The sequence below is a fragment of the Orbicella franksi genome, chromosome 14, assembly GCF_964199315.1.
Source record: "Orbicella franksi chromosome 14, jaOrbFran1.1, whole genome shotgun sequence".
NCBI classification, from domain to species: Eukaryota; Metazoa; Cnidaria; class Anthozoa; order Scleractinia; family Merulinidae; genus Orbicella; species Orbicella franksi.
In genome coordinates this window covers 18145826-18167735 of record NC_138158.1, presented here as the reverse complement: position 1 = coordinate 18167735, position 21910 = coordinate 18145826, and the positions used below count along the sequence as shown (strand labels likewise).

The 21910-nt window shown below is 37.6% G+C and overlaps 3 protein-coding genes across 3 annotated transcripts; 2 read left to right on the top strand and 1 right to left on the bottom strand.

Moving 5' to 3' along the window:
• Positions 1–283: 283 nt before the first annotated feature.
• Positions 284–7315, bottom strand: LOC145467059 (U2 small nuclear ribonucleoprotein A'-like). Its single transcript, XM_081450575.1, has 9 exons — positions 7079–7315; positions 6000–6040; positions 4961–5067; positions 3905–3983; positions 3540–3586; positions 3040–3142; positions 2549–2622; positions 2025–2112; positions 284–1495 (listed from the first exon to the last, which is right to left on the bottom strand). The coding sequence occupies exons 1-9, from the start codon at positions 7155–7157 to the stop codon at positions 1358–1360; spliced, it is 756 nt and encodes a 251-aa protein (XP_081306701.1). The 5' UTR covers positions 7158–7315; the 3' UTR covers positions 284–1357.
• A 28-nt stretch (positions 7316–7343) lies between these two features.
• LOC145467058 (target of EGR1 protein 1-like) lies at positions 7344–13383 on the top strand. Its single transcript, XM_081450574.1, has 7 exons — positions 7344–7539; positions 7634–7674; positions 8812–9100; positions 9531–9796; positions 10688–10850; positions 12022–12151; positions 12587–13383. The coding sequence occupies exons 1-7, from the start codon at positions 7423–7425 to the stop codon at positions 13000–13002; spliced, it is 1422 nt and encodes a 473-aa protein (XP_081306700.1). The 5' UTR covers positions 7344–7422; the 3' UTR covers positions 13003–13383.
• A 121-nt stretch (positions 13384–13504) lies between these two features.
• Positions 13505–21457, top strand: LOC145467060 (uncharacterized). Its single transcript, XM_081450576.1, has 5 exons — positions 13505–14111; positions 16298–16325; positions 17536–17679; positions 18615–18851; positions 20402–21457. Exons 1-5 carry the CDS (start codon positions 14109–14111, stop codon positions 20638–20640), a joined length of 651 nt encoding a protein of 216 aa, XP_081306702.1. The 5' UTR covers positions 13505–14108; the 3' UTR covers positions 20641–21457.
• The last annotated feature ends 453 nt before the right edge of the window (positions 21458–21910 follow it).

The window sequence follows — 21910 nt, the reverse complement described above, 5'->3', positions numbered from 1 at the left end:
CGCAAGTGCGGAGTCACGCTTATTATCCCATAAGCCTTGCGTACGCTCTACTGCTTATTTTCATTTTTTTTTTTTTTATTTCAAATTTCACTACCAGGTTTGGCTGTGGAAGGGGTTTATATTTTGTTTTTTTGGTAGTGCTCGTGACAGGAAAACCCTCCGAAACAAACCTTAGTGGTTCTTCTTACTGAACTTAGAGATTTACATGTACGGTGTAGCTCCAGAATAGAACCTATCTTATCTTGGAAACGCCTCTCTAAACAATTATCACACAACGAAAAGAGCCAAGGAAACGTTACATTTTATTTTCACTGACATTATTTTCTACAAAACAAAAATTAAGAGAGAACTGGTTACAATTGATACTTTTTTACAAGACAACTCATACTGAAATTTGTTTAAGAGCATCGAACAATCCGTGATTTCTTCACTAGAGAAACTTTTTGCTATAGAAAGAAAAAACAGGGATATTCTTTGCAATGAAAGCGTTTTCGTTGATTATTCGATTGAAAACAACTTCACAAATGTGCAGGTAAATACCGGAAAAAAACATTTTACTTAGCTATGTAACAAGTCGACTAGTGACTAGTCGACTTGGACACGTGACTAGTCGACTTGGACTCGTGACTAGTCGACTTGGACACGTAACTAGTCGACTTGGACACGTGGCTAGTCGACTTCAACACGTGAGTAGTCGACTTGGACATGTCGCTAGTTGAGAAAGCCAAGCTCTAATCTCAATGGCTTAAGCTGAAAACGCTTCAAAAAGTCATGTAAACCACGCTAATGGGAATTTGCCTTACACCTGATTGGACGAGAAAGCTGAGGCTCTCATTTGATTGGTTAACGCGCGTTACACGACGTTTTCAACCCCACCAAAAAGCTTTCACTTGTTGTAATAATGATTCGTCCTTGTCGCTGCCTATCTGATTCACGACTTCAATAAAATAAATAGCTGTCTTACAGTAAACTGGTAGTGTGTTAGGAGCAGTTTAAAATTCTTGGTCTCCAATAAAAAATAGCAGTCTCGCTTACAGCTGCTATTTGGGTTGTTATGCAAAGATTCTCGAACTGAAGGATTGCGTTACAAACTAGACGAAGACATTGTGTGCAAACCAGACATCACACATTGAAGAAGCACAGTGTGGTGAACCAGAGAAGAACCTTTGCATGACAAACTAAACAATGGTTATAAAGATGGTGATAGAATCTCATAAAAGTTGAAAGCTTTGGTTTTGTATTAAATACATCTAATTACAAAAGATTGCTGCCATTATAAAACATAAGTCAGCTTGGCCACATGATTCACTTACAGAGAAAAAGATTATATGTATGTTACATTTAATACTGAGTCTGTTCATGTGCCATTAGACATGTCTTCCATCTCTTCATCAACATTATCATTCTGTTTGCTCCTGCCAGGTACCTGTCCTGTTTTTAATAACATCTCTAGTCTTTGTACCTCATCCAGGGAGCGAGCGTTTGCAATGGCAGCCTAGAGATAAAGAATAATAACGTTATACTCCATTCACACCAACTAAACTAGTTTGACTAAATAGGTTTAGGTTTTTCCAATTTGTTGATGACGTTTTGAAGTCATTTTGAGAAGACAAACCTCAAACCATATATTTATCAAACAGGTTTTTACCTGGGTAAGTTGTGGGGTGTGCACGGAATGAGCACTGAAGTAAGTATTAACCTTGTTTAGTTAAAGCACTTTTAAACATGTTTAACATGTCGGTGTAGGATGAATAACAAAACTATTTGTACTTGTCAAATTAGCACCTCATTTAACTACAACAACACTCAACCTGGCAGGTCTTTGTACATATATCAAACACTCGAGACAGTGTTTCATCTGCTATCCAAACACCTCGAATTTTGTCAAAAATACTCCGCTGCGCATCGTATTTTCAAGTCTCTTCTCGGTGTTTGGATATCCTGATGAAACACTGTCTCTCGTGTTTGATATATTACATGCAAAGTACACCCATTTACAAATCACACTATCCCAAAGAGTTTACCTTAATTGCGGCAATGTCCCTTGTGGGTGGTGGGAGAGGTTTACTTGGTAGTGGTCTTGTGGCAGCTGGTGGTTCTCCAGGAACGAACCTATATAGGCATATTGGCAAATAGCAAGTCATTTACAAGTTCTCTACAAACTAAAGATTTCAATTTGTGGCTCAAAAAAATTGACTGTATTTTCTTGTGTATTGAGATCATTCACTTTGGGAGAGTAATGATCTTGAGTCAAAATAAGTTGTCCATTCATACTTTGACCCTAAACTTACATTTTAAATGTAAGCATGTTAAAAAAATGTTCTCATAAATCAACGAATGAATTTTCTTGAAGAGAATGATTTTGCAAAAGAAAACTACCAATTATACAAAATCTTATAAAACTGAAAAATACCAACTGAACAATAACTCTTCTAGCAAACTTACTACTGCAACCAAGATAGTCACGCAAAACAGACAGCGTTAGGCTGAGAGCATGATGGCCTTATGTGCCCACTGGCACGATGAGAAGAGATGACACACAACTCACGTTTTTGGTTTTCTTCCCTTGTGACCACCTTCTCCTCTTTTGCCACTAAACATTTTCTTTGCAGCTTCTCTTTCCTGGAAATCAAAATCAAAGATGTAACATTCAGCAGAATTTCAACCAAACTAGAACCATATGAAAGGGCCATTTATCATTGGGTCAAATATACCACTGTTGTCTTCTTCCACAAATTCAGCATGAAGGGCATAGAGGGTAAAGGTTACCGTGCCAAGACTAAAGATTACACTCCCAAGGGCAAGCTAGGCAACTTTCCTTGTACTACATAGTCTTGAAGTGGGCAAGATTTTATTAGAAGAAGCTACTTTGTCATAATTATTATAAACCTAGCTCAGAGCAAAGTGCAAAGGACTACTGTAATAGTGACTTAAATCTCTACAAACTGAAGTTTTAATCATGTGAATATGATTTCAGCATCTACTCTAGCAAGTTAATTTTCTTTTACATAAGCAAAAGGGGCAACAGCTACTTCTTACCCTTTGCTTGATCCTCTGAAAGTCCAACACTCTTAATTGTGGCAATTTGTGGATAACGTATAATCTGTAGTGAGGTTTGTTGGTCACTGGATTTCGAAGCAAACTGCGAAAAAAGACCCAGAAATGAACATCAATAATCCATATAGCAGAGAAGAACAAATGCAATAGATCAAAACGCACAAGCCTAACACTTAGAGAAATGTCTTCATTAGTTATTTTCAATTTATTTTTTTATAATTTGCGTGGAAATGAAAACAATCTATACACTTACCCCTCTTACAGCAAATATGAACAAAACTATTACCAAATGCACCAAATAATATACTGATGTTATTATCACTATCATTATCATTAGATATTGTTTTAACATAAGCAAAGGGCTGATCGATCCAACATACAACATTCACATAACCAAATTAAATTATCCTAAGCATGCAGGGTATGAAGACATAGAAACAGAGGTTTCATTCATGAAATGAAAAATGTATGCATAGTGTTACCTAAGATATTGAAGAGTCTTGACAGACTTCAGTGGATCCAGTTCTTTCTAGAAATCCAAATATTGACAAAAAGACTGTGATTAAATATGATAAAATTGCCTTCACATACAAACAATAGGACATTATTTACTACTAACTGTATCTTTAGAGCGCATTTCTTTGGGATGATTTGGATCAGGATCTATGATGCAGAATAACTTGGATCATGGTGCATCAAAGCAACCACTCTGGACAAGGATATTACCCAAGTGATCTGAAGTCATTGATCCTAATTTGAATCATCTCAAAGAAATTCACCCTAGTGAATCTCACTTAACCCAACATTCATGAAACATAGAATCAAGTTGTAGAAAGAACCAACATACCAATTCCTGCATGTTGTTTGAAGTCATAACAATTGTCTCTAAGTGTGGTAGGCTTTCTTCCAACTTCTCAGCTATACGACTGAAAGAAACAGTTAATTTTGAGTGTTAGGTGGAAAAATATATGATAGTAACAATAATAAGAATACATTATCCAAAGAATACAGAACAGAAGCAGTCTATGCAGCATTAAGTAAATACATGCAAGAAGGAAATAAAAAAAATCAGAACTAATTGGAGTGACAATCACTGTATAAAACTAATACAAACACCTTCATCAAATAACTGTAAATGTGTAGTAAGCTAATATAGCATTAAGCTACAAAATATCGCACATTTGCATTTTCTACTTGAACATCAAATAGGTTCAGCAATGAGCTACTTTATAGTCAAGGATGTTTCCCAGGAATCTGGGTGACGCCATATTCCAAAGACACATGCACAGTACCCACATACCTCCATCCTTTGACGGTCCTTTCCACTTACCAATTTTCAATGAGATATATATTTAAAAATGTTAGATACTGCATTACAGCATTGCTCAACATTTGTTGGCATGCAATACATGTAGTTATGTTTAAAAGTTCAATAACACTAATAAGTTGTATAAGGTGAGTATTTATTTTTTAGGCTAGAATCTCAAAGACTTCCAAACGCTTTCAAGGACATTTATCTAACTTTTAAAGGACACAATAAATATTGTATAGTCTATGTCACACACTACAAAATTATTGTTAATGTAACACCACATGGAAATGCCTGCAGTATGCCCAGTAAAATTGTCAGAAGACTTAAATTCATCATTCACATAAATAAGGCAAACAGAACACTACTTTCAAACGTTAAACAAATATAATTATTTAACAAAAAACTTTGAATCATCACCTTTTAAAACACACACCGAAAGGACTGCAATGTCTTATATATGTACATTAAATGATTGGATACTGAGCCCACATATAAATGAATAGAGCGTTATCAAGGGATGTTTGAAAACAATAACAAAATATTAGTTTCAGAACCATGTAATGCGTCTGTTTATGCTGGAAACCAACATACCATATCCTGTTGTTGTTCAAAAGCAAACTCTTAAGTCTCTTGAGTAATGGAAATCCTTCCAGTTTGCGGATATCATTTTCCGACATATCAATAGTATCAAATTGATCCTGAAAACAAAGAGAATGCCTTTGTTACTCTACAATAGAAATAAACTAATAACACTTATGGGATTGTACATACATGTTAGCTGTAACTATAGCTTCAACTTAAGCAAGGGGTACAATTGCATGTAGGATGTCACTGGCCCAAGAAAGCAGGAGCTTTTCTTCGTTTCTGAAGCAAGACATAACTAATATTTAATACACTGTACACTGTACCCTGCCCACCCACTGAATGTGATGCTCCTCCATCACAGGTTACACTGTAGATCCCACAGCATTTTAAATTTTTTTTGATTTTCTTCAGAGTTCAATTTACTATCTATCTATTCTACTGGGCAGAGAGAGGTACTGTGACAATCAAGTGTTCTGTAGGAGAACACAATGCAGTGAGCCCTTACGAAGACTTCAACTTGGACTGTGCTATTTAGACTCCAGTGCATTCATCCACTGCAAATCTGACACACAAAGAGTTCCAGATTAAGTTTTGAAATCTCTCTGGGAACTAAACTTTCTGAAGGGATCACTTTGATTTGACCAATTAAAGTCTAATCAAATGTAACAGTACTTAAGCTGACACAGGAACTTGCCATGGATAAGAACTCTGTGACAACTCTGTTTCTAAATTTGAGTGTAAATGGTGAAATCTGCCAACCAGCATACGGTACCCACAAAAGCTTTTCAGTTTTCAACATATTTAAACTTCCTACTGGGGGAAGGGGTTTTGTGTCACATTGCAGAACTGTCGCCTATTAGTTATGAAGCAGTTGTCAGACCTTCTCATAAACAATAACAACCTCATTAAGACTTGTTACAGGTTTTCAGCCATGTTTCTGGTCAAATTATATGCCCACAGGATCTCAAAAAGCCATATTTATGGCACATTTTACATACGCAACAACCCAGGATATATTTGTTACCTCTACATATTAAGTACATACCAAGGTTGCTCCAAGGTTTTCAATTACTGGAATTTTATAACCTGCAATAAACAAGAAAAGATGCGATTTATAAGCACCATAACTCTCCACATCAGACTGATCAACCCATTGTGATCTGAAAATACTCCCAGCAACATGAAACTTCACTGATCAGCTTCAGTTCTTGAAGCTTAGGGAATTATTTGATAACCCAGGGTGCATTTTATGTAGGTTATACCAAAGGTAGCTGGAGGTTTCGCACCCACTGAGTTAGCACCCACATTGACTCAACTCAATTGAGTTTGCTCCCATGTACTATACAACTTCTATGTCTTGAATTACTCTATATCCTGCTTTTATAATGACAGAATATAAAACTATCTATGTGAATGGATGTTGATTAGGATGTTCATGTCAAGCATGTGTTGTAATCAGTCATCCACTGATTCGCTTTGACTTTCTCACACTTGCAAACGGAGCAAACATGAAACCATAATCTTACTTTTTTATTCGCACTTATAATAAAAAAAAGTTTTTAAGGCAATTCATACTTTCAGGTGTAAAAGCTACAGTCTAACACAAAATAGAAAGTTTGTAACAAGTTTAGGTGAGTGTGAACTTGGTAGGTGCGAACTTGATTGGGTGCGAAACAGGTTAGGTAGCATTCAAAACAAAGATCTTGTGCGTGGCAAATGTAGTTTGGCAAGAGGGTCACAAGCAGTGGCATTTTAGGCTTGTAATTATTGCTTATGCTTGTTAGCATACATTGTGAACTGCCATATAATCTAATCTTTTCACAAAAATGAAAATACACATTCATTAACTAAACCACATATAATTTTGAAGACTTGTGGATTATGTGGTTCAGACTTTAAATTACACAGGCATTGGCTGTTTGGTGTAGAGTTTAAAAACTTTGACCTAATCTCTGCAAGGAAAATTATTGAAATGCACACATGCACCGGCTGGCATGACAAATGTAGTTTTCCTTCAAATCTCCACACAGTATTTCGCGTACAACCCAATCTCCCAATAATTGGATACTTTTGTTTCCAAAATTCCAGTTTATCATGTTGACGAGTGAAAGAAACCTCACTTACCACGCAAATCAAGTTCCCTGTCTCGCAAAGCGTTTGTGTACTGAGGGCTTTGTAGAATAAGATCTGCAGTTAACTTCATTTTTTCGACTAGTTTCCACCGTCAAAACTCCTTAAAACTATGTTAAGAGGTTCCACAATATCCTTCTAAACTAATGTTACAATCTACGCAAGACTTCAGTTGGAGAATTCAACAGATAAACGGCTTTCTTTCTGTAAACTTTTCTTATCACCTGAAAGCCGCCATCTTTGTTCGACACGTGAACGTTGCTCGCCCCAGTCTTTACCATTTTGCACGTCAATAACGCCTGGCGGTTTTTTCGTTTTGCGGAAGGCGGTTTTTCAAAATGACAGCACGTTTTGATTACGTTCCCGTCGTGGAAGTTTCAGCAGACAATTTCTCTGAGGTATGGCCTTCGATCGTCCGTGCAATAAAGAAATCTACCTTCGTGGCGGTCGATACGGTAGGTTCCTCATGCAAGTAGCCTTCTTAAGGTCCCACTGTCTTCTTGAATGTTTGCAACATTTGATAAACATGCCTTTAATTTTCCACTGTAGGAAATGAGTGGTATTGGAGACAGAAAGAATCTTATGGCGCAGTGAGTTTTAAATAAGTCCAATAACGTTTTACACAGGCTCTAGCTATTATAGCCTGAATATTACATGGAAAATTATTCACCTCCCGCAGGACGTAACATGTCGATCAAAGTCGATCATCGAAAACATAGTCGATAAGTCGATAGTACTTGATATTTGTCGATAACTGTCAATCGACAAGTTTAATTTGTCGATAAAAGTCGATAATCACAAGATTTTCAACTGATTATCGATTTTATCGACAAAAATGCAGACACATTTTTCAATCGGCCACGAAATTATAGAAGTGTGTAAAGAGCTCTACAGTAAATCCGTATGGCAATAAAGTTGAATAAACAACTAATTGGTCGATCAAAGTCGATAATAACAAGAAATCGTGTGATTGATTTTTATCGATTTCCGATATTTGTCGATTGATTAGTATCGAATTCGATCGACAACGATCGATTTTTATCGACTATCGAAATTATCGACATGTTACGTCCTGCCTCCCGGTGTACATTCTATCTTGAATCTTCCCCCATTTGAAAGAATCTTCATTAAGCTAATTAACCTGTAGAGGTACATCATTAGGATAAGGTTTTATTGACTGAATCACAGATGTCTCTTGAGTGTGTACATGAAATATGTCTCTTTAAAAAAGGCTTTAAAGTTTAAATGATACAGAGTAATTTGATTTAGAAACTGGATAATGTGACCATACAAGCATACATTTAGCTCGATCTGTTAGATCATCTCAATCTGTTAGATCATTCTTTATGCCTCTTTCGCCAGCTCAGATATCAAATGTAAATTAAAAAAATAATAATTCTATTGCTAAGTCCTGTAAGTTACGAAAACAATAGAACAGGCATAACATGATATGCAAATGTTACAATTTGTCGGGCAAGTTACCTGAAAAATTGCGAGTGTTTACTGCTGATTTATCGGGAATTTTTGCAACTGGGATGTTGGTATCTGAGAACAACGTTAAAGAACCAGTATCCTTACATTAATTTTGCTCTTGACCCATGTCTTGGGAACACATGCACATTGGAGGTTGACTGCCACAAAACATACATGTTCATGAACATTCATGATGCATTCACACACCCACTAAATGTAATAAATAGATTATTGATTGACAACCTGTCCCTCAGATTTCTGGAAGATCGATATAAATACATGCAGGAAGTGGCACAATCCAGAGCTATACTTTCCCTTGGCATTTCATGTTTCAAGTTAAAGAAAACAAAGGCTGGTAATGGCATAAAGGACAAAGAATCAGAAGGAAGGCTAAACATCAGGGTCAAGACTTACAACATTGTTGTCCTCTGTACAGAAAATTTTGTTGTTGAACCAGCATCGTTAACGTTTTTGGTTGGACATGGCTTTGACTTTAACAAACAGTATGCTAAAGGAGTTCCCTATACAAGGGGACATGATAAGGTAGGTACATGTAACACCTGTGTGTTTTGAAATCATATAGGTTTTTACTGCATCCCGTGAAGGATTCAGAGAGCGTTGGGCTCATGCCAGAAATATTTTGCTATATGAAGCATGGGCTACATTTTCTAATTTGTTACTGACTACCCATATGGGCCTCTTACAAAATTATTACCTTTTGAATTGGAGTTTCAAAAATAAATTGTGCCCATTGTGCAGTTGCGGAAAATATCCATACTCTCCCCACAGAGGGGATTGGAATTTCCTGGCCAGGAGGGGGGTCTGTAAGATGAAAACATTTAAAGGAATGTATCAAGTTTAATTAAAAGTTTCCATAAGGGTGGAGGGGAGGGGGGTCTTGGAAAAGTCCCTTCTGAGGGGGAGGTATGGATATTTTCTGGAACTACACAATACGTTCATCTGCTTTTTCTAGGAACCTTCTAAATTGGCATCCCAGCACTCTGTACGGAATCTCTTCAATGAACTAATCATGGCCAACAAGCCACTTGTACTTCACAATGGATTCTTAGATTTGGTTTTCTTGTATGAGAACTTCTACAGCAAGTTACCTGACAAATTGCAAGTATTCACTGCTGATTTATCAGAAATGTTTCCAGCTGGGATATTTGATACCAAGTTTGTCTCTGAGAACAGTGTCAGAGAACCAGCATCATTCCTGCTCTATCTGTTTAAAAAGTGGTGAGTTTATAAAATTACGTTTTTCAGTAACACTGTCACTGGATGTTTATGGTGGCATGCATGACAACACACAATATTTCCTTTCAACTGGAGAGCAAACATTGTGTGACACAATGCACCTGATATGACAGTGGTCACGCAATATCAACATAATGTGATGCTGGTCATGCAGTCTTCTTCACAACAGCTAGCCAAGATTGAGTTAGTAAAATGCCTCTGTTAGAGGTTGCTACTAAGTTTTGGGAGGAAGTCTTGTAATAGCAACAAAGTACCTTCTGAATCTTAGGGGTGGACCATGTGACCTTCGAGAGGGTGTGTGGGTGATTTGGTACAGGCACTGTTTTTTAACCCTTTCATGCACAAGGAAATTTTTTTCCTGAGACTTGTATGCATGGCATTTTTCCTTCATGTAACATGCTATCTCTTGGCTCTCTTAGGGTGCATGATTTTTTTTGGAGAGGGGGGGAGGGTGGCAGTGGTCATTTGCATGAAATTTTGGCACAAGTGTGTTTGCAAGATATTTTTTTCAAAATCACCCACTCACCCTCGAGAGTGAAATAGTCCACCCCTTATTTGAACCAATCAGAACATTGTATGCACACTTGTCTCAGAGAGGGAATATTTACTGGACTGTATAAGCAGGCAGTGAGTGAGGAAGGTCCAGAAGTCATGGACAGATCATAATTTAGTGTACAGCTCATAGCAAACTGTAATAAGTTAGTCAAAGATTAGATTACAAAAAAGCAGGTTACTAAAATGTAAAATAGGCCACATGGTTGAGGAAAGTATCAGTGGATCGGAAAGCGTTGAAATTGGCTTCAGTTAATGTGTTTTGATAGTTCTTTTTTTGCAATTTCTTATTAACTGATAGAATTTTCTCCTTCATTTTAGCCAGCGAAACAATTTGCAACATCAAAAGCATGGACAAAAGCACGTCTGTTTGAAATTTCCAGAGAAGACCGCGCTTACAGGTTTCACTGAGGAACTGTATTGTGGATCGCATGATGAAAACGAGGCTGTTCATGCTGACGTCCATGTCTGTGAGAAATATGCGGTAAGCTTCAATTTCTATAGGTTCTTCAGGTGCCCATTCCTCTCACCATCGATTTTACGGAAGGTCCTTCGTGAACCAAAAAAGAGGAGTATTAGTAAAGAAATGTAGCTGTGCGCTCGCCTTTCTTGCTTAATACACAATTAAACATCCAGCTAATATCTAAGGCGGATTTCTGCGAATCTTAATGACTGCATGCTGAAATAACGAAAATAGAACGTTTTTTTGTTTGTGTCCGTTGGGAATAGAAGCCTGTCATGCAACCACAGTGGAGATTAAGAGAGCAAAATCTGTTACAAAATAGTCTGTAGTTTGTGTTAGCATCTTGCTCTAATCTCTTCAGTTTGTCTCGATATCAGCAATTCCAACAGAGACAACGTTCACTTTAATTTGAAAAAGAACAAGTTAAGATAAAGGTGAAAATTCCGATCCGCTCTAACACGCCAACTTGGACAGTCTGTCAGCATACTACAATCCTGGAAAAAATTGCGTTCAGTCTGTACTCACGACCTCGGTCAAGATTCTCCCATACAGACCTCCTGCTCTGTTAATATGAAGAGTGAGTCAGTTCTTCCTCCCGAGGATCCATTTGAAAAAATTGATAATGTCCTTCAGTTGTAAGCGAAAGAAGAAGGCGTCATGTACTCTGTGTAGCTCTACTATGTTACAAAGAAGCATATATGTCAAACTGATGTCAGTTTCGTTTAAATTGTTATTTGGTTTTGTTCAGCGTCATTGGAAACTACTGCAATCAGTTGTGCTAATTCTCCGACAAACTGTTGATGAAGATCAGCATTTTGACAATTTTCGCGAAATTCAGTTCCTTTTAACTTTTTACTTTTGCCAAATCGCGAAATTTATGTCCCGCGAAATATACCCGTTCAATTTTCGCGAAATTAAGTTCACACGAAAATAAGTGACAATAAGGAAGGGGAAAGATACGATAAAGGATCTGTTCTGTTCTTGGAAGGAAAGATTTGGAGCGGTGCCGGATTAGAGATCTTGTTCAGAAAACGATAGTCTGTGAAAATTGTGAAACATTAAGCAGAAATAGTCTGGAGTAGTGTTTCTCCCATCTTATTTCTTATTTTTTTTTTTAACACATACCACTCTGGAATTCTATGGGAAGAACATTATTTAGAGTGAATTTCCTGACTCGATTATTCATTCACAGGCTTATGGATTTTGTCCTCGTGAGAAAACCTGTCTTCTTTCTCACGACGTGGATGATGTTTTGGATCGTGAGTGGAAAATGAAAGAAGCGAAAAGGCAGAAGCGCAAAAGGAAACATCGAAGCTCTTCTGGTGAGAGACTGATCAGAAACTAAATTCTTCTCGTAATATCAGTATACAACTCAAGAAGACTTGAGGAGAAGTAAGAAAACAATCTTTTAAAGAGGAATTGTCTTGATATTTGAACAAATTCTCTCAACTAGTACTTTAGGAAAGGTATGGTGAGCATTTATGAGAATTTCTCTGTTGACTATGGGTTTAACGTCTACAAGTTAGCTTCTAGTTGAAGTTTATGAAAATTTTGAAAATGTAGCAAAGCGATTTTCTAAAACGCATGTAGATGAAACTGATTCAGGAATGCGGGCTCATCTTCCCGAACAGCCCGGCGGGCTGTTAGTGGAGAGAACGTTAAATGACTTATTTCCCTTTTCCTTCAAATAAAGTTTGTGTATGTGCAGAAAGCGAGGTTAAACCTACATCACACAAGAATATTTTATTCCTCTCCAGGTAACAACGCGCCCGATGCAAGCTCAGAGTGTGACAATCATAATACTTCGACAATGGAAGTTCCCGAGGGTCTGGGCGCAAGTGATAACCACGACGATCACGTGACTCAACAACGTGGTGTTCACGTGGCTCAGTTCAACAACGCCAAGACACGTGACTGCGGACACAGGGCGGGCTTTGATGCATTTATGACCGGCTACTGCATGGCAACCTATCTGCTACAGCTTGGCAAGAAAAGTGAGGAGAATGAACTCACCCTCTCCTCCCTGGTGGATGTTTCGAACAAGTTAAGCCTTACAAAGAAAGAGGTTCCATTACAGATCACACGAAGTCATTTTATTCGGCCGTCTGCCTCCCACACTGAAAAACTTGAGCGACTGAAAGAACAACTTGTGCCATACCCTGCGGATTCGTGAGAAACTGCGTCAAGTTTCTCTTCGTAATCCGACTCAATCTTTGCCAGTCTAAATCATCCTTCTTTTTACGTTAGTTTACTATTGTTTTAAGGTTTCATTTTCTTTGAAATTTACTTGTCACTGAAAGCATGACAGCTCTTTTTATGGCTGAATTTCTAAGTTGTAAAGCGTGGTGTTTAACATACAAACCCTTCTACAATAGCTCAATCGCGGGTGCTTTAAAACTGATTAATTAATAATAACAAACGTAGAGGTCTCTCAAAAGCAATTTAACGAAGTCACGGAAACCACTTCCGTTCATAGCGCCGTTAAAACTAAAAATAAAATTATGAATAAAATTATGGTGACTTTGGAACCATAGAACACTACATGAACCCGAATGTCAATTTTATTCTTGCAAATTCTCCTTTTTTAGCATGAAGCAGTTCTAATAATCCGTACTCTTAAACAAAACATCGAGGACTGGTCAGTTAATGCGAGTTTGCATAAATCGCATTTTTAGGGAGCAAAAGCTTAGCGTGAAAATATATCAACATTTGCGCTAAGAATGTTATTCCAAGATTGGAAAAATTTCGCGGAAATGCAAAGCGGCTAGTTATAAATTCGTGTTAGTTCTTCCGCTAAAATATAATCAAAATGTAATTAATTATTCAGGGAATATTTCTTGTTCTGGCCTCTTATTTTAAGGACAAGTTTTGTGAATCGTTAACGACTGTATGCGGAGTCAACGCAAGGGTGCTTCCTCGCGAAAGTACGAAAGCATGGGTATGCTGCCTTTGTAAAGAAGCTTTTCACAACACCAGCTTGAAATGGCTGTTTTTGCATTCGTGCCCTTGGAAATTTTCAATTATGCACGAAACAATGGCAGCCGACGTTTTTTTAATTAGCCTTTTTGTCTATTTCGGCATCGCACGACCATCATTTTAAATTAAATACTGCCCGCGGGTGGTTGCCATGGTGACGACAGCGGCACTGCAGGGGTTGGTCCAATCCGCTATAAACATTCATGACTTGGAATACATCGTGGGTTTGTAAGAGAAGTCATCGCATCGCTTTTGATGCCATTGACTTCTTAATGAGGTGTCAACCGGGGCGACCTAGCTGAAATGGTAGGTAAATGGAAAGCCAGTCTGTCTAAACAAATACGTAGTCGTTGGAAAACATCCCGAATTCGAGGTAAAATTGAGCACTAATGTCTTTCCGATTTGGAACGAACACAAATAGCTTTGATCCCGCGAACGAAAGCACTAACATCACATGCAGTGCTACTCGGACTTTAATTATCCGCGACGTTTTAAGTGCAATGTTATCTTGGAATTGGGAGTTAAGTAAAAGCTTTTACGCAACGCAAAGTAGAAATGTTTGGAAAATTATCGCTAAATTTCTGTCGCGTTTAAATTCGTGTTCACTCGAGTCGTGCTCGGATTCTAGAGAACATCTAACTGGTCAGAATTAAACCCTACCATTAGCATAATTCTTTCCTTATTTTTGAAGTGTAGCTTACTGATTTTTACACGATCTTTAATCTTGTTTAGTCAATTTTAAAAATGCAGTTTGGATATTTAAAAGCGGCTCCAACCCTCTGAAATTGCTATCTAAATTATCCGGTTTATACGAACGAAATACATACAAATTTCCGAATAAAAATTATAGGAAGCAATAATTACAGGTATTTTGTATGCATAGGGCCTGCTTTAACTGTCTGCACTTAGACAGAAAATATATTTAATATACAGAATTTAAATGTACCTTATGCATCGATATAAACGACAAAGATTATTTTCCTTTCTTATTATTATTTTGACGCCACGATTTAAAATTGTGCTGAAGAAAAGAAGCCTGTTAATTTCCTAGGAAAACATTAAGCTGCAAAATGAAAACATTTTCTATTAAAATCTCATGATAATTTGACGAGTAGTGAAACCGGAGAAGAGAAACTGTCTGTCATGTTAACGTCTGTAATATTTTTAATCTGGAGACACCGGGGAGACACCATCTTGATAACTTAGAAACAGAGAGCTTTTAAACCGAACTTCGGAATTAATAATTAATGTTGTTATTAAAAAAGATCGATTAAAAGAGCATATTTAACATGCGAACCTTCGCTGGGAATTTAAGTGGTTTCCTAAACCTCCAGGGTTATAAAGCCTCTTTCTAATCTACTGTTACTAGATACTTTCAGGTGTGAAGTTAACAAGCTACTTAGAAATTCTTTTTGTCATCGGCTCACGTCTTAACTGCCATTCTTATCGGGTTGCTATAACACCCAGAACCTTCTGCCCTGCATGTGTTTAGAAAGAGGCACGTTCCCTTAGAAAAATTGTACAGTTGAACCCCGCTATTTCGAACTCGCGGGGGAACGAAAAATTGTTCGAAATAGCGGGAGATTGAAATAGCCGATAGTAAAACGGGGAATTCGAAATAGCCGAGTTCGAATGAGCCGGGTCCAACTGTAGCTGTATCCGGAGGTAGACAAGGGAAGTGACAAAAACATAGCTGGAAAAGTCCCATTTCCTTTATATTTATGGACCAGCAGGATCTATCATAATTACGTTTTGTTTCAATCCAAATCAATGCGTGTCAGTATTCAACTTGCCAAAAAAAATTGTCATTTCACTATAGTTTCTAGAGGGAAATGGTTATAAAGCCCGGCAAGCATCAAAGAAGCAAACAAAGATACCAAGATCTATGTTGGAAGGTCCACGACCGCGGTGAACAATCTTTTGTTTTGCGTTCATACACTATGCTTGAATTACGCCACCAAAACGTTTCTATTGGTTAGTTCCTCAGTACGGAGTAAACAACTATTGCGTCTTGTGCACGGTCAAGGCTGAAAAAGCGAACAAAAACATACCACAAAGAAATTTGTCGGGTTTCATAACCATTCCCCTCTATTAACTATGTTTCCATGTTCCATAAAAGAAGTCTAAGACGAAAGGAAACGAATACGCTTCTTCTATTTTATGAATTTTGCTTTCAAAAAACATAGTTAACTGCTACCGGTTTTAAAAGGGAATAAATTTCGAATCCAATTCCTTCTGTCTTTCGTCTGACAATGAATCGATTCTATACATTTGAGGCGACAATAATCCAGTAGTATTAAATGTAGCAAGGAAAATAATCATTTTAATCATTTTGATACGGACGAATAAGATGCTACTTACTTTCATGAAATAAGGGTAAAGAGGTAAAATAAAAACCTCATTGTGTAACAGCAGTTACTGGAGTATTAGCAGTAGTTTTCATTTTCTAACCATTTTCTTTTTCCTCCAACTCTCTTTTACGCAATGGACAGGATTTCCTGACCCGGGACCAAATTGGAGGTAGGTTTATGAAAAGTTAAACGTTGGAGGCATGAAGGTTTTAAAACGGCCTCAAAGAAGTTAGTCGTCATTTCTTGTCACGTTTGCTCTCACCCGACTGAAATAGACTTTTCTTCGGCTTTGTTCGCTGAATTGAGGGCACGAAGTTGACGAGTTCAGTGTTTGTTTAAACAGGCAACCTTTGCTTAACATCAAAGTGCCGAAGTTGACACACTTTTACTGTCAATTATAATATTACACGAATAATTTTTGTTGGTGCTTGTTGGTGAAATCCGAAGTCGTGGTGCTTAGAAACTTCACAACAGTCATGTAACAAGTGTCAAATGTGGGAAAATATGTGACCGCTACCAAATGCGCGAAGTGTTCAATTGAGATCAAAGCGCCGCAAAATCCACCAGAGCTTTGTCGAGATTGGTTTGAGATTTGCTGCTCATAAGTTTGAAAAAATGAGAAGAAGTAAAAAAAGAAAAAAAGAAGCATGTTTGCTTAACGTACGTTGCATGTCAGTTTCTTTTAATCATAATCAAACCATGACTAAAATTACTTGTTCTATTATCTAAACAATGCACAACGTAACTGACTTCTTGTAACCACTATCGTTTGCTCTGCTTAAACTCGCTTTCTCCTAAAACCTGTCCGTTTTACCTTACTGTTTTTATCTTATCTCACTGTAATAGCAATTTGTTTTGATCGTTTGTAGGTTTATTATATCTATTATTTTTATTATTTTCTCCGCTCCTTTATGGTTCTTTATCATGCACCTGCACCGAAAGTTAACTAATTTTGTAAATATGGGATCAACTAGAAAACCGAATAGTTTACTTAACCCCCACACTAACTTTAACATCTATCAACCGAAAAGGTATACTGTAAACATAGAAAAGCTGTCACTTTTTAAATTTTGAGGAAGTACGTTGCTGTTGTTGCATCGAGCAAACCTGATCTATATGTTGTAGAATAGGCGGATTAGCGGGAAAGCGCGATACAAGAAAACAATATTGTGACTACAGGCGGATTTATTTTCGAGTCGCGCTTCGCGCTCGTTTTCGGGCTTCACGCCCGCGCTCGTCTATCGCGCTAGCCAGCTAATCCGCCTGTTCTGCAGGCTACATCGAGCGTTACCCCCACATGTTTGTTTCTTTAATTTTCCAGAGATATGTTTTCATCTACTGTTACTGAAATTTTGACCCAATCCTGTTTCACCTTACAGAATACCGTGAAGCCTTCAAATGCTTCGATCTGAACGAAAATGGAACATTATCAACCAAGGAACTTAAATGCGCCATGCGCATGCTCGGATCAAACCCAACGGACTCTCAAGTGCAGGACCTGGTGAATGCAAAAGATTTTGATGGTAAGAAATGTCCATGTGCAGCAGTGGGATCTTAGGCAATCTTGTCCCCAGAGCTCGCGCGTTTTCGGTCAGCGGTGACCGAACGCACAACGCTCTTGACAAAATTAAAAACCGGAACTAGCAAACCTAGGTTCTGGTCAATCTCGTCCCTAGAGCCCGCATTACTCTCCTAGCAAGGGTAATGCGGGCTTTGGGTTCCGGTTTGATTATACGCATGCGGAATCAATAATGGTTTCTGGATATGTGTAGAGAGAGTAACTGAAGTAACTCCATAACATTGGTAAGCAATTTATGATCATCGTTTTTAACCTAACAGGTCACCATAGTAACAGTATAATCTGCCAAGAATACCCTTAATGTAAGAGTTAAGTGCTTACAACTCAGATACGACTTCGGTGACCCTCATTATCTTACTATTGGCTCGCTGAGATACAACTTTCGCCGGGGTTATAGAATTTTCAGGACGGGTTCTGAGTCTAGATATTATTTCAAAAATTTAAAAATCGCTATTGGGCTTTCGCAAGTTTGAATATCTTTTCTTGGCTCTCAACCATATCTCTTTTGGACTCTAAAGATAACTTCAGTTGGACGTTCCCGTCGTTAGAGGAGCTCAGTCACGGTATGTTTTTAGCCACGTACAAAATCAGTACTTTCAAATTGAAGGAAACCTGAAAATGATAGTTTCCAAAGATAGCTAAACACCAAAAGGATATATAATAATAAGCCATAGAGGAACAAGGATGGTTAAGAATGGAGAAGATTAACGCGGAGTATAAACGACAGGCTTGAAAAATTTAGGCTAAACTTTTCAAGACGCGCGAACCATAACATAGCTCCCTGAGTGGCCTGATGACATGGTTTATGCATTGTTTAATTGCAGTCACACAGTTACAGGGCACCATAATGCAGTGTTTTTTCTTTCTGTTCTTTAACAGGTGATGGCACAATTAATTTTGAAGAATTTGTAAATATGATCGAGGAACACAACAGTGCAGAAGAGGATGACAATTTATTTATGATATTTAGTGTCTTTGACCCTGAACATAACGGTTTTATTGAAGGAGTACACATTAAGAAGGCTTTGCAAAGTTTGACCGATGTCCCTATCGAAGAAGTGGATGAAATTATAGAGAAAGCTAGAATCACTGATGAAAGGAAGATGAGTTTAGAAGGTAAGAGTAAACGTTGTGAGCCATGGAATTCAAATAATATATCACGAGAGAGGATGAAGTGAGAGAGAGAAAACGTATCAAATGTTTTCCGTCCACACTACGCCGGAGAAATTTGAAAACGCAACAATCACCGGTCATTTTTGATTTTTGTTTGAAGAAAATTCGGGCAGGGAAATCACGTGATTATCGTGATGTCACTGTCTTCGAAAAGCCCCATTTTCAAGATGTTTTCCGTCCACACTAAGGCTCCGTCCACACGTATGCGGATATTTTTGAATCCGCAACTTTTTCTTTCCGGATTCAAAAATTTCTCCGTCCGCACGTAGCGTATTCAAATCGAATTCGCCTGTCCACACGCATCCGATGGTATCCGGATTCACTCTAGAGAAACTAGGCCCACACGTTGTGCCGCCATATTGGTTTGTTGTTCGGTAAGGGACTGGACACGATTTTGCTACGTCATCGGATTCGAAAATATCCGCATTCACCGTCCTCGCGTTATCGGATTCGTTGCGGATTTTTTTCCACTCTGGAGAGCGGATTCAAGAATATCCGGATTCGCTGCCGAATTCGCCGGATGCGTGTGGACGGAAGCCGTATCCGGAAAGAAAAAGTTGCGGATTCAAAAATATCCGGATACGCGTAGACGGGGCCTTAAACGCAAAGCCGGCGCTTGCAAATTTCTCCGGTTTGAAGAGCGTTTTTGAGACGGATTAGTGTGGACGGTCGGCCTAACCACAGGAAAAATAAGCTGCGTTTTCAAATTTCTCCGGCGCAGTGTAGACGGGGCCCAAAAATAACTCGAAAGAGATTACCTTGAGTAGTATCAGTGATAAACTCTCTTACTTTTATCCTCTGTTGTCGTTCATTTGTTGATTGTTATTAGAAAATAGCTTGTTGGTTTTTAACTATATTATATTGTTAATTATATTGTCAGGCTTTTTAATAGTTCATTCGAAAATAGTAGGTTATTGATTATACTAAGTGTCCCCAATTCAGTAGTAGACGGGTTTTTCCCCATCGGCTAGATATAAAGACACGTTAATAAAGTTTATGTATGTATGTCATGATAATGAAAAGTAAACATTCTTTAGGCATCGTTTACTAACTTGCTCGCATAAAAACTGAAGTCTTTAAATAACTTTGTCTGTGAATACCATTAGCTAACAGTTTTACTTGGTATTTGGAACAATTATGGTTAATTGATTTTTAAAGAAGCTCATGTTTTACGTCATTACTGACGGCAACTCCAAGAAATACCGATGAAATTGGTTGGTCAGTGGGTTCCAAAGTCAGCCATGCGTTTCTCAACAGCTCCTCGACAAACTTATACATTTTCTCAAGCTTTGCTCTCAGAAAATTGCTTTGTTTCTCGTAACAGAGCCAAACAACCGTAAATAAGATATAAAATATCATTGCATATTAACTTTCGCGCCAAATGAAGTTTTCACGGAGTTGAATAAATGAAACATATATTGGATAACCGTGCAGGAACTTTCATCTTTATAAAACTTATAAGCAAATTTCAATTCCTTTCACTTTTCTCTTAGAGTTCTCGGCGCTACTTGTGCCTCTAATCTACAGATCAGCAGATAGGCATGGTTACCATGGTGATAGAAGAAGCTGGAGGAGAAGTAAAAATTTGGAAGCAAGTTCCGACACTCGAGCCACTAACAACACTACTTCTTTGCAAGACCTGTTGTATCCGAACGACTGTACCAGACGGACGAAGTATTATCTTCCGGAAACAACATCCCTGAGTTCGTTAGAAAACCCCACTTTCCTTTAATAAATTCCATAACCATGGTGTCCATGCTTACAACTAAACTTTAACATGAGTAGAAAGAGTAAGTTATCCGCCATTTGTGACTGGAAAGGTTACCCTCATTGTTTGGTTAATCTCTAACCCAGATCTACCACGGCCAAACCGAGTGGGATCTGGGTACCAGATAAATGTTTGGTAGAATGTTTATGGACAGATTTTTTTGACGCCAACTGGCATTGGTTGGCGTGTTTGAAAGAGGCGGTTGAAAAGATACTTTTCATGGATGTATTGAAAAAGTAACGTATAATATTTCAAGGAATACTGCAAAAGTCAGCCAAACAACGTAATAGGCGTGAATAGAATATATTTCGGCTGGCCAACACCAGCCTTCTTCAGGTTTATTTAAAAGAACACGAGTTTACATGGTTTGTGTATATAAAGAGCGGAAGTTGTCTGAGCTGCCCACGTAATGTGTAAAAATAAGATAAGAATTACAAAATAATAATAACAGGCCTGCAGGCCTTAACAAAAGAGATGAAATATAAATTTCACCGTCTAATCTTTATCTTTATTGTATTACATTTCTTATAATTGTTAGTTTGTAATTCTTATTTTTATACACCTAGCTCAGAACAAGGCTGTCATAAAGTACATAGAAATTATTATGATACATTTTAAAATATAACGATGCCTTTTTTATGGAGTCTCAATTTTTTAATAGCTACAAGCAATTACGACTAATTGTTTTGGTCCTGAATTTTGCATTGTTCAGGTTCTTTTGTTATTTAATTTAGTACAAGGCCATTTCCATGTTGGCTTTTATCTATGTAAAACAAAAGTCGTTGAGCTAAAATATTTCAAATAAAATAACTTTAAAATAACTTTTTGTTTTCAGAAAAATATGTAACATAGATTATATTAAGTACATTAAGTATATTACGAAGTTTATGTTCATTTCTCACCTTCGCGTCCCCTTAATTATACCAAAAATTTCCAATTAGCCAGTATGGTTTTTTTTTATTTTTAAAGTAGACAAATGTTCTCTGCGTATTGTACGAACGGTTTGCAAACCTTGCATATGACTTGTGCGCCTGAAATTTGAATTGACCAATCAGAATTCAGATAGCAAGAAAAACTGCATCCACTTATGTACTGACCTGGCATCAATGAAAGGCATTACAGTTAGGCAACTTTCCTCACTGGGCATGGCATTTTAAAAATATTTACGAAAAGCGATTTACAACTCCAAAAATCCTGATTAGAATGTAAAAAGGGAAAAAAATTGAAACATTTT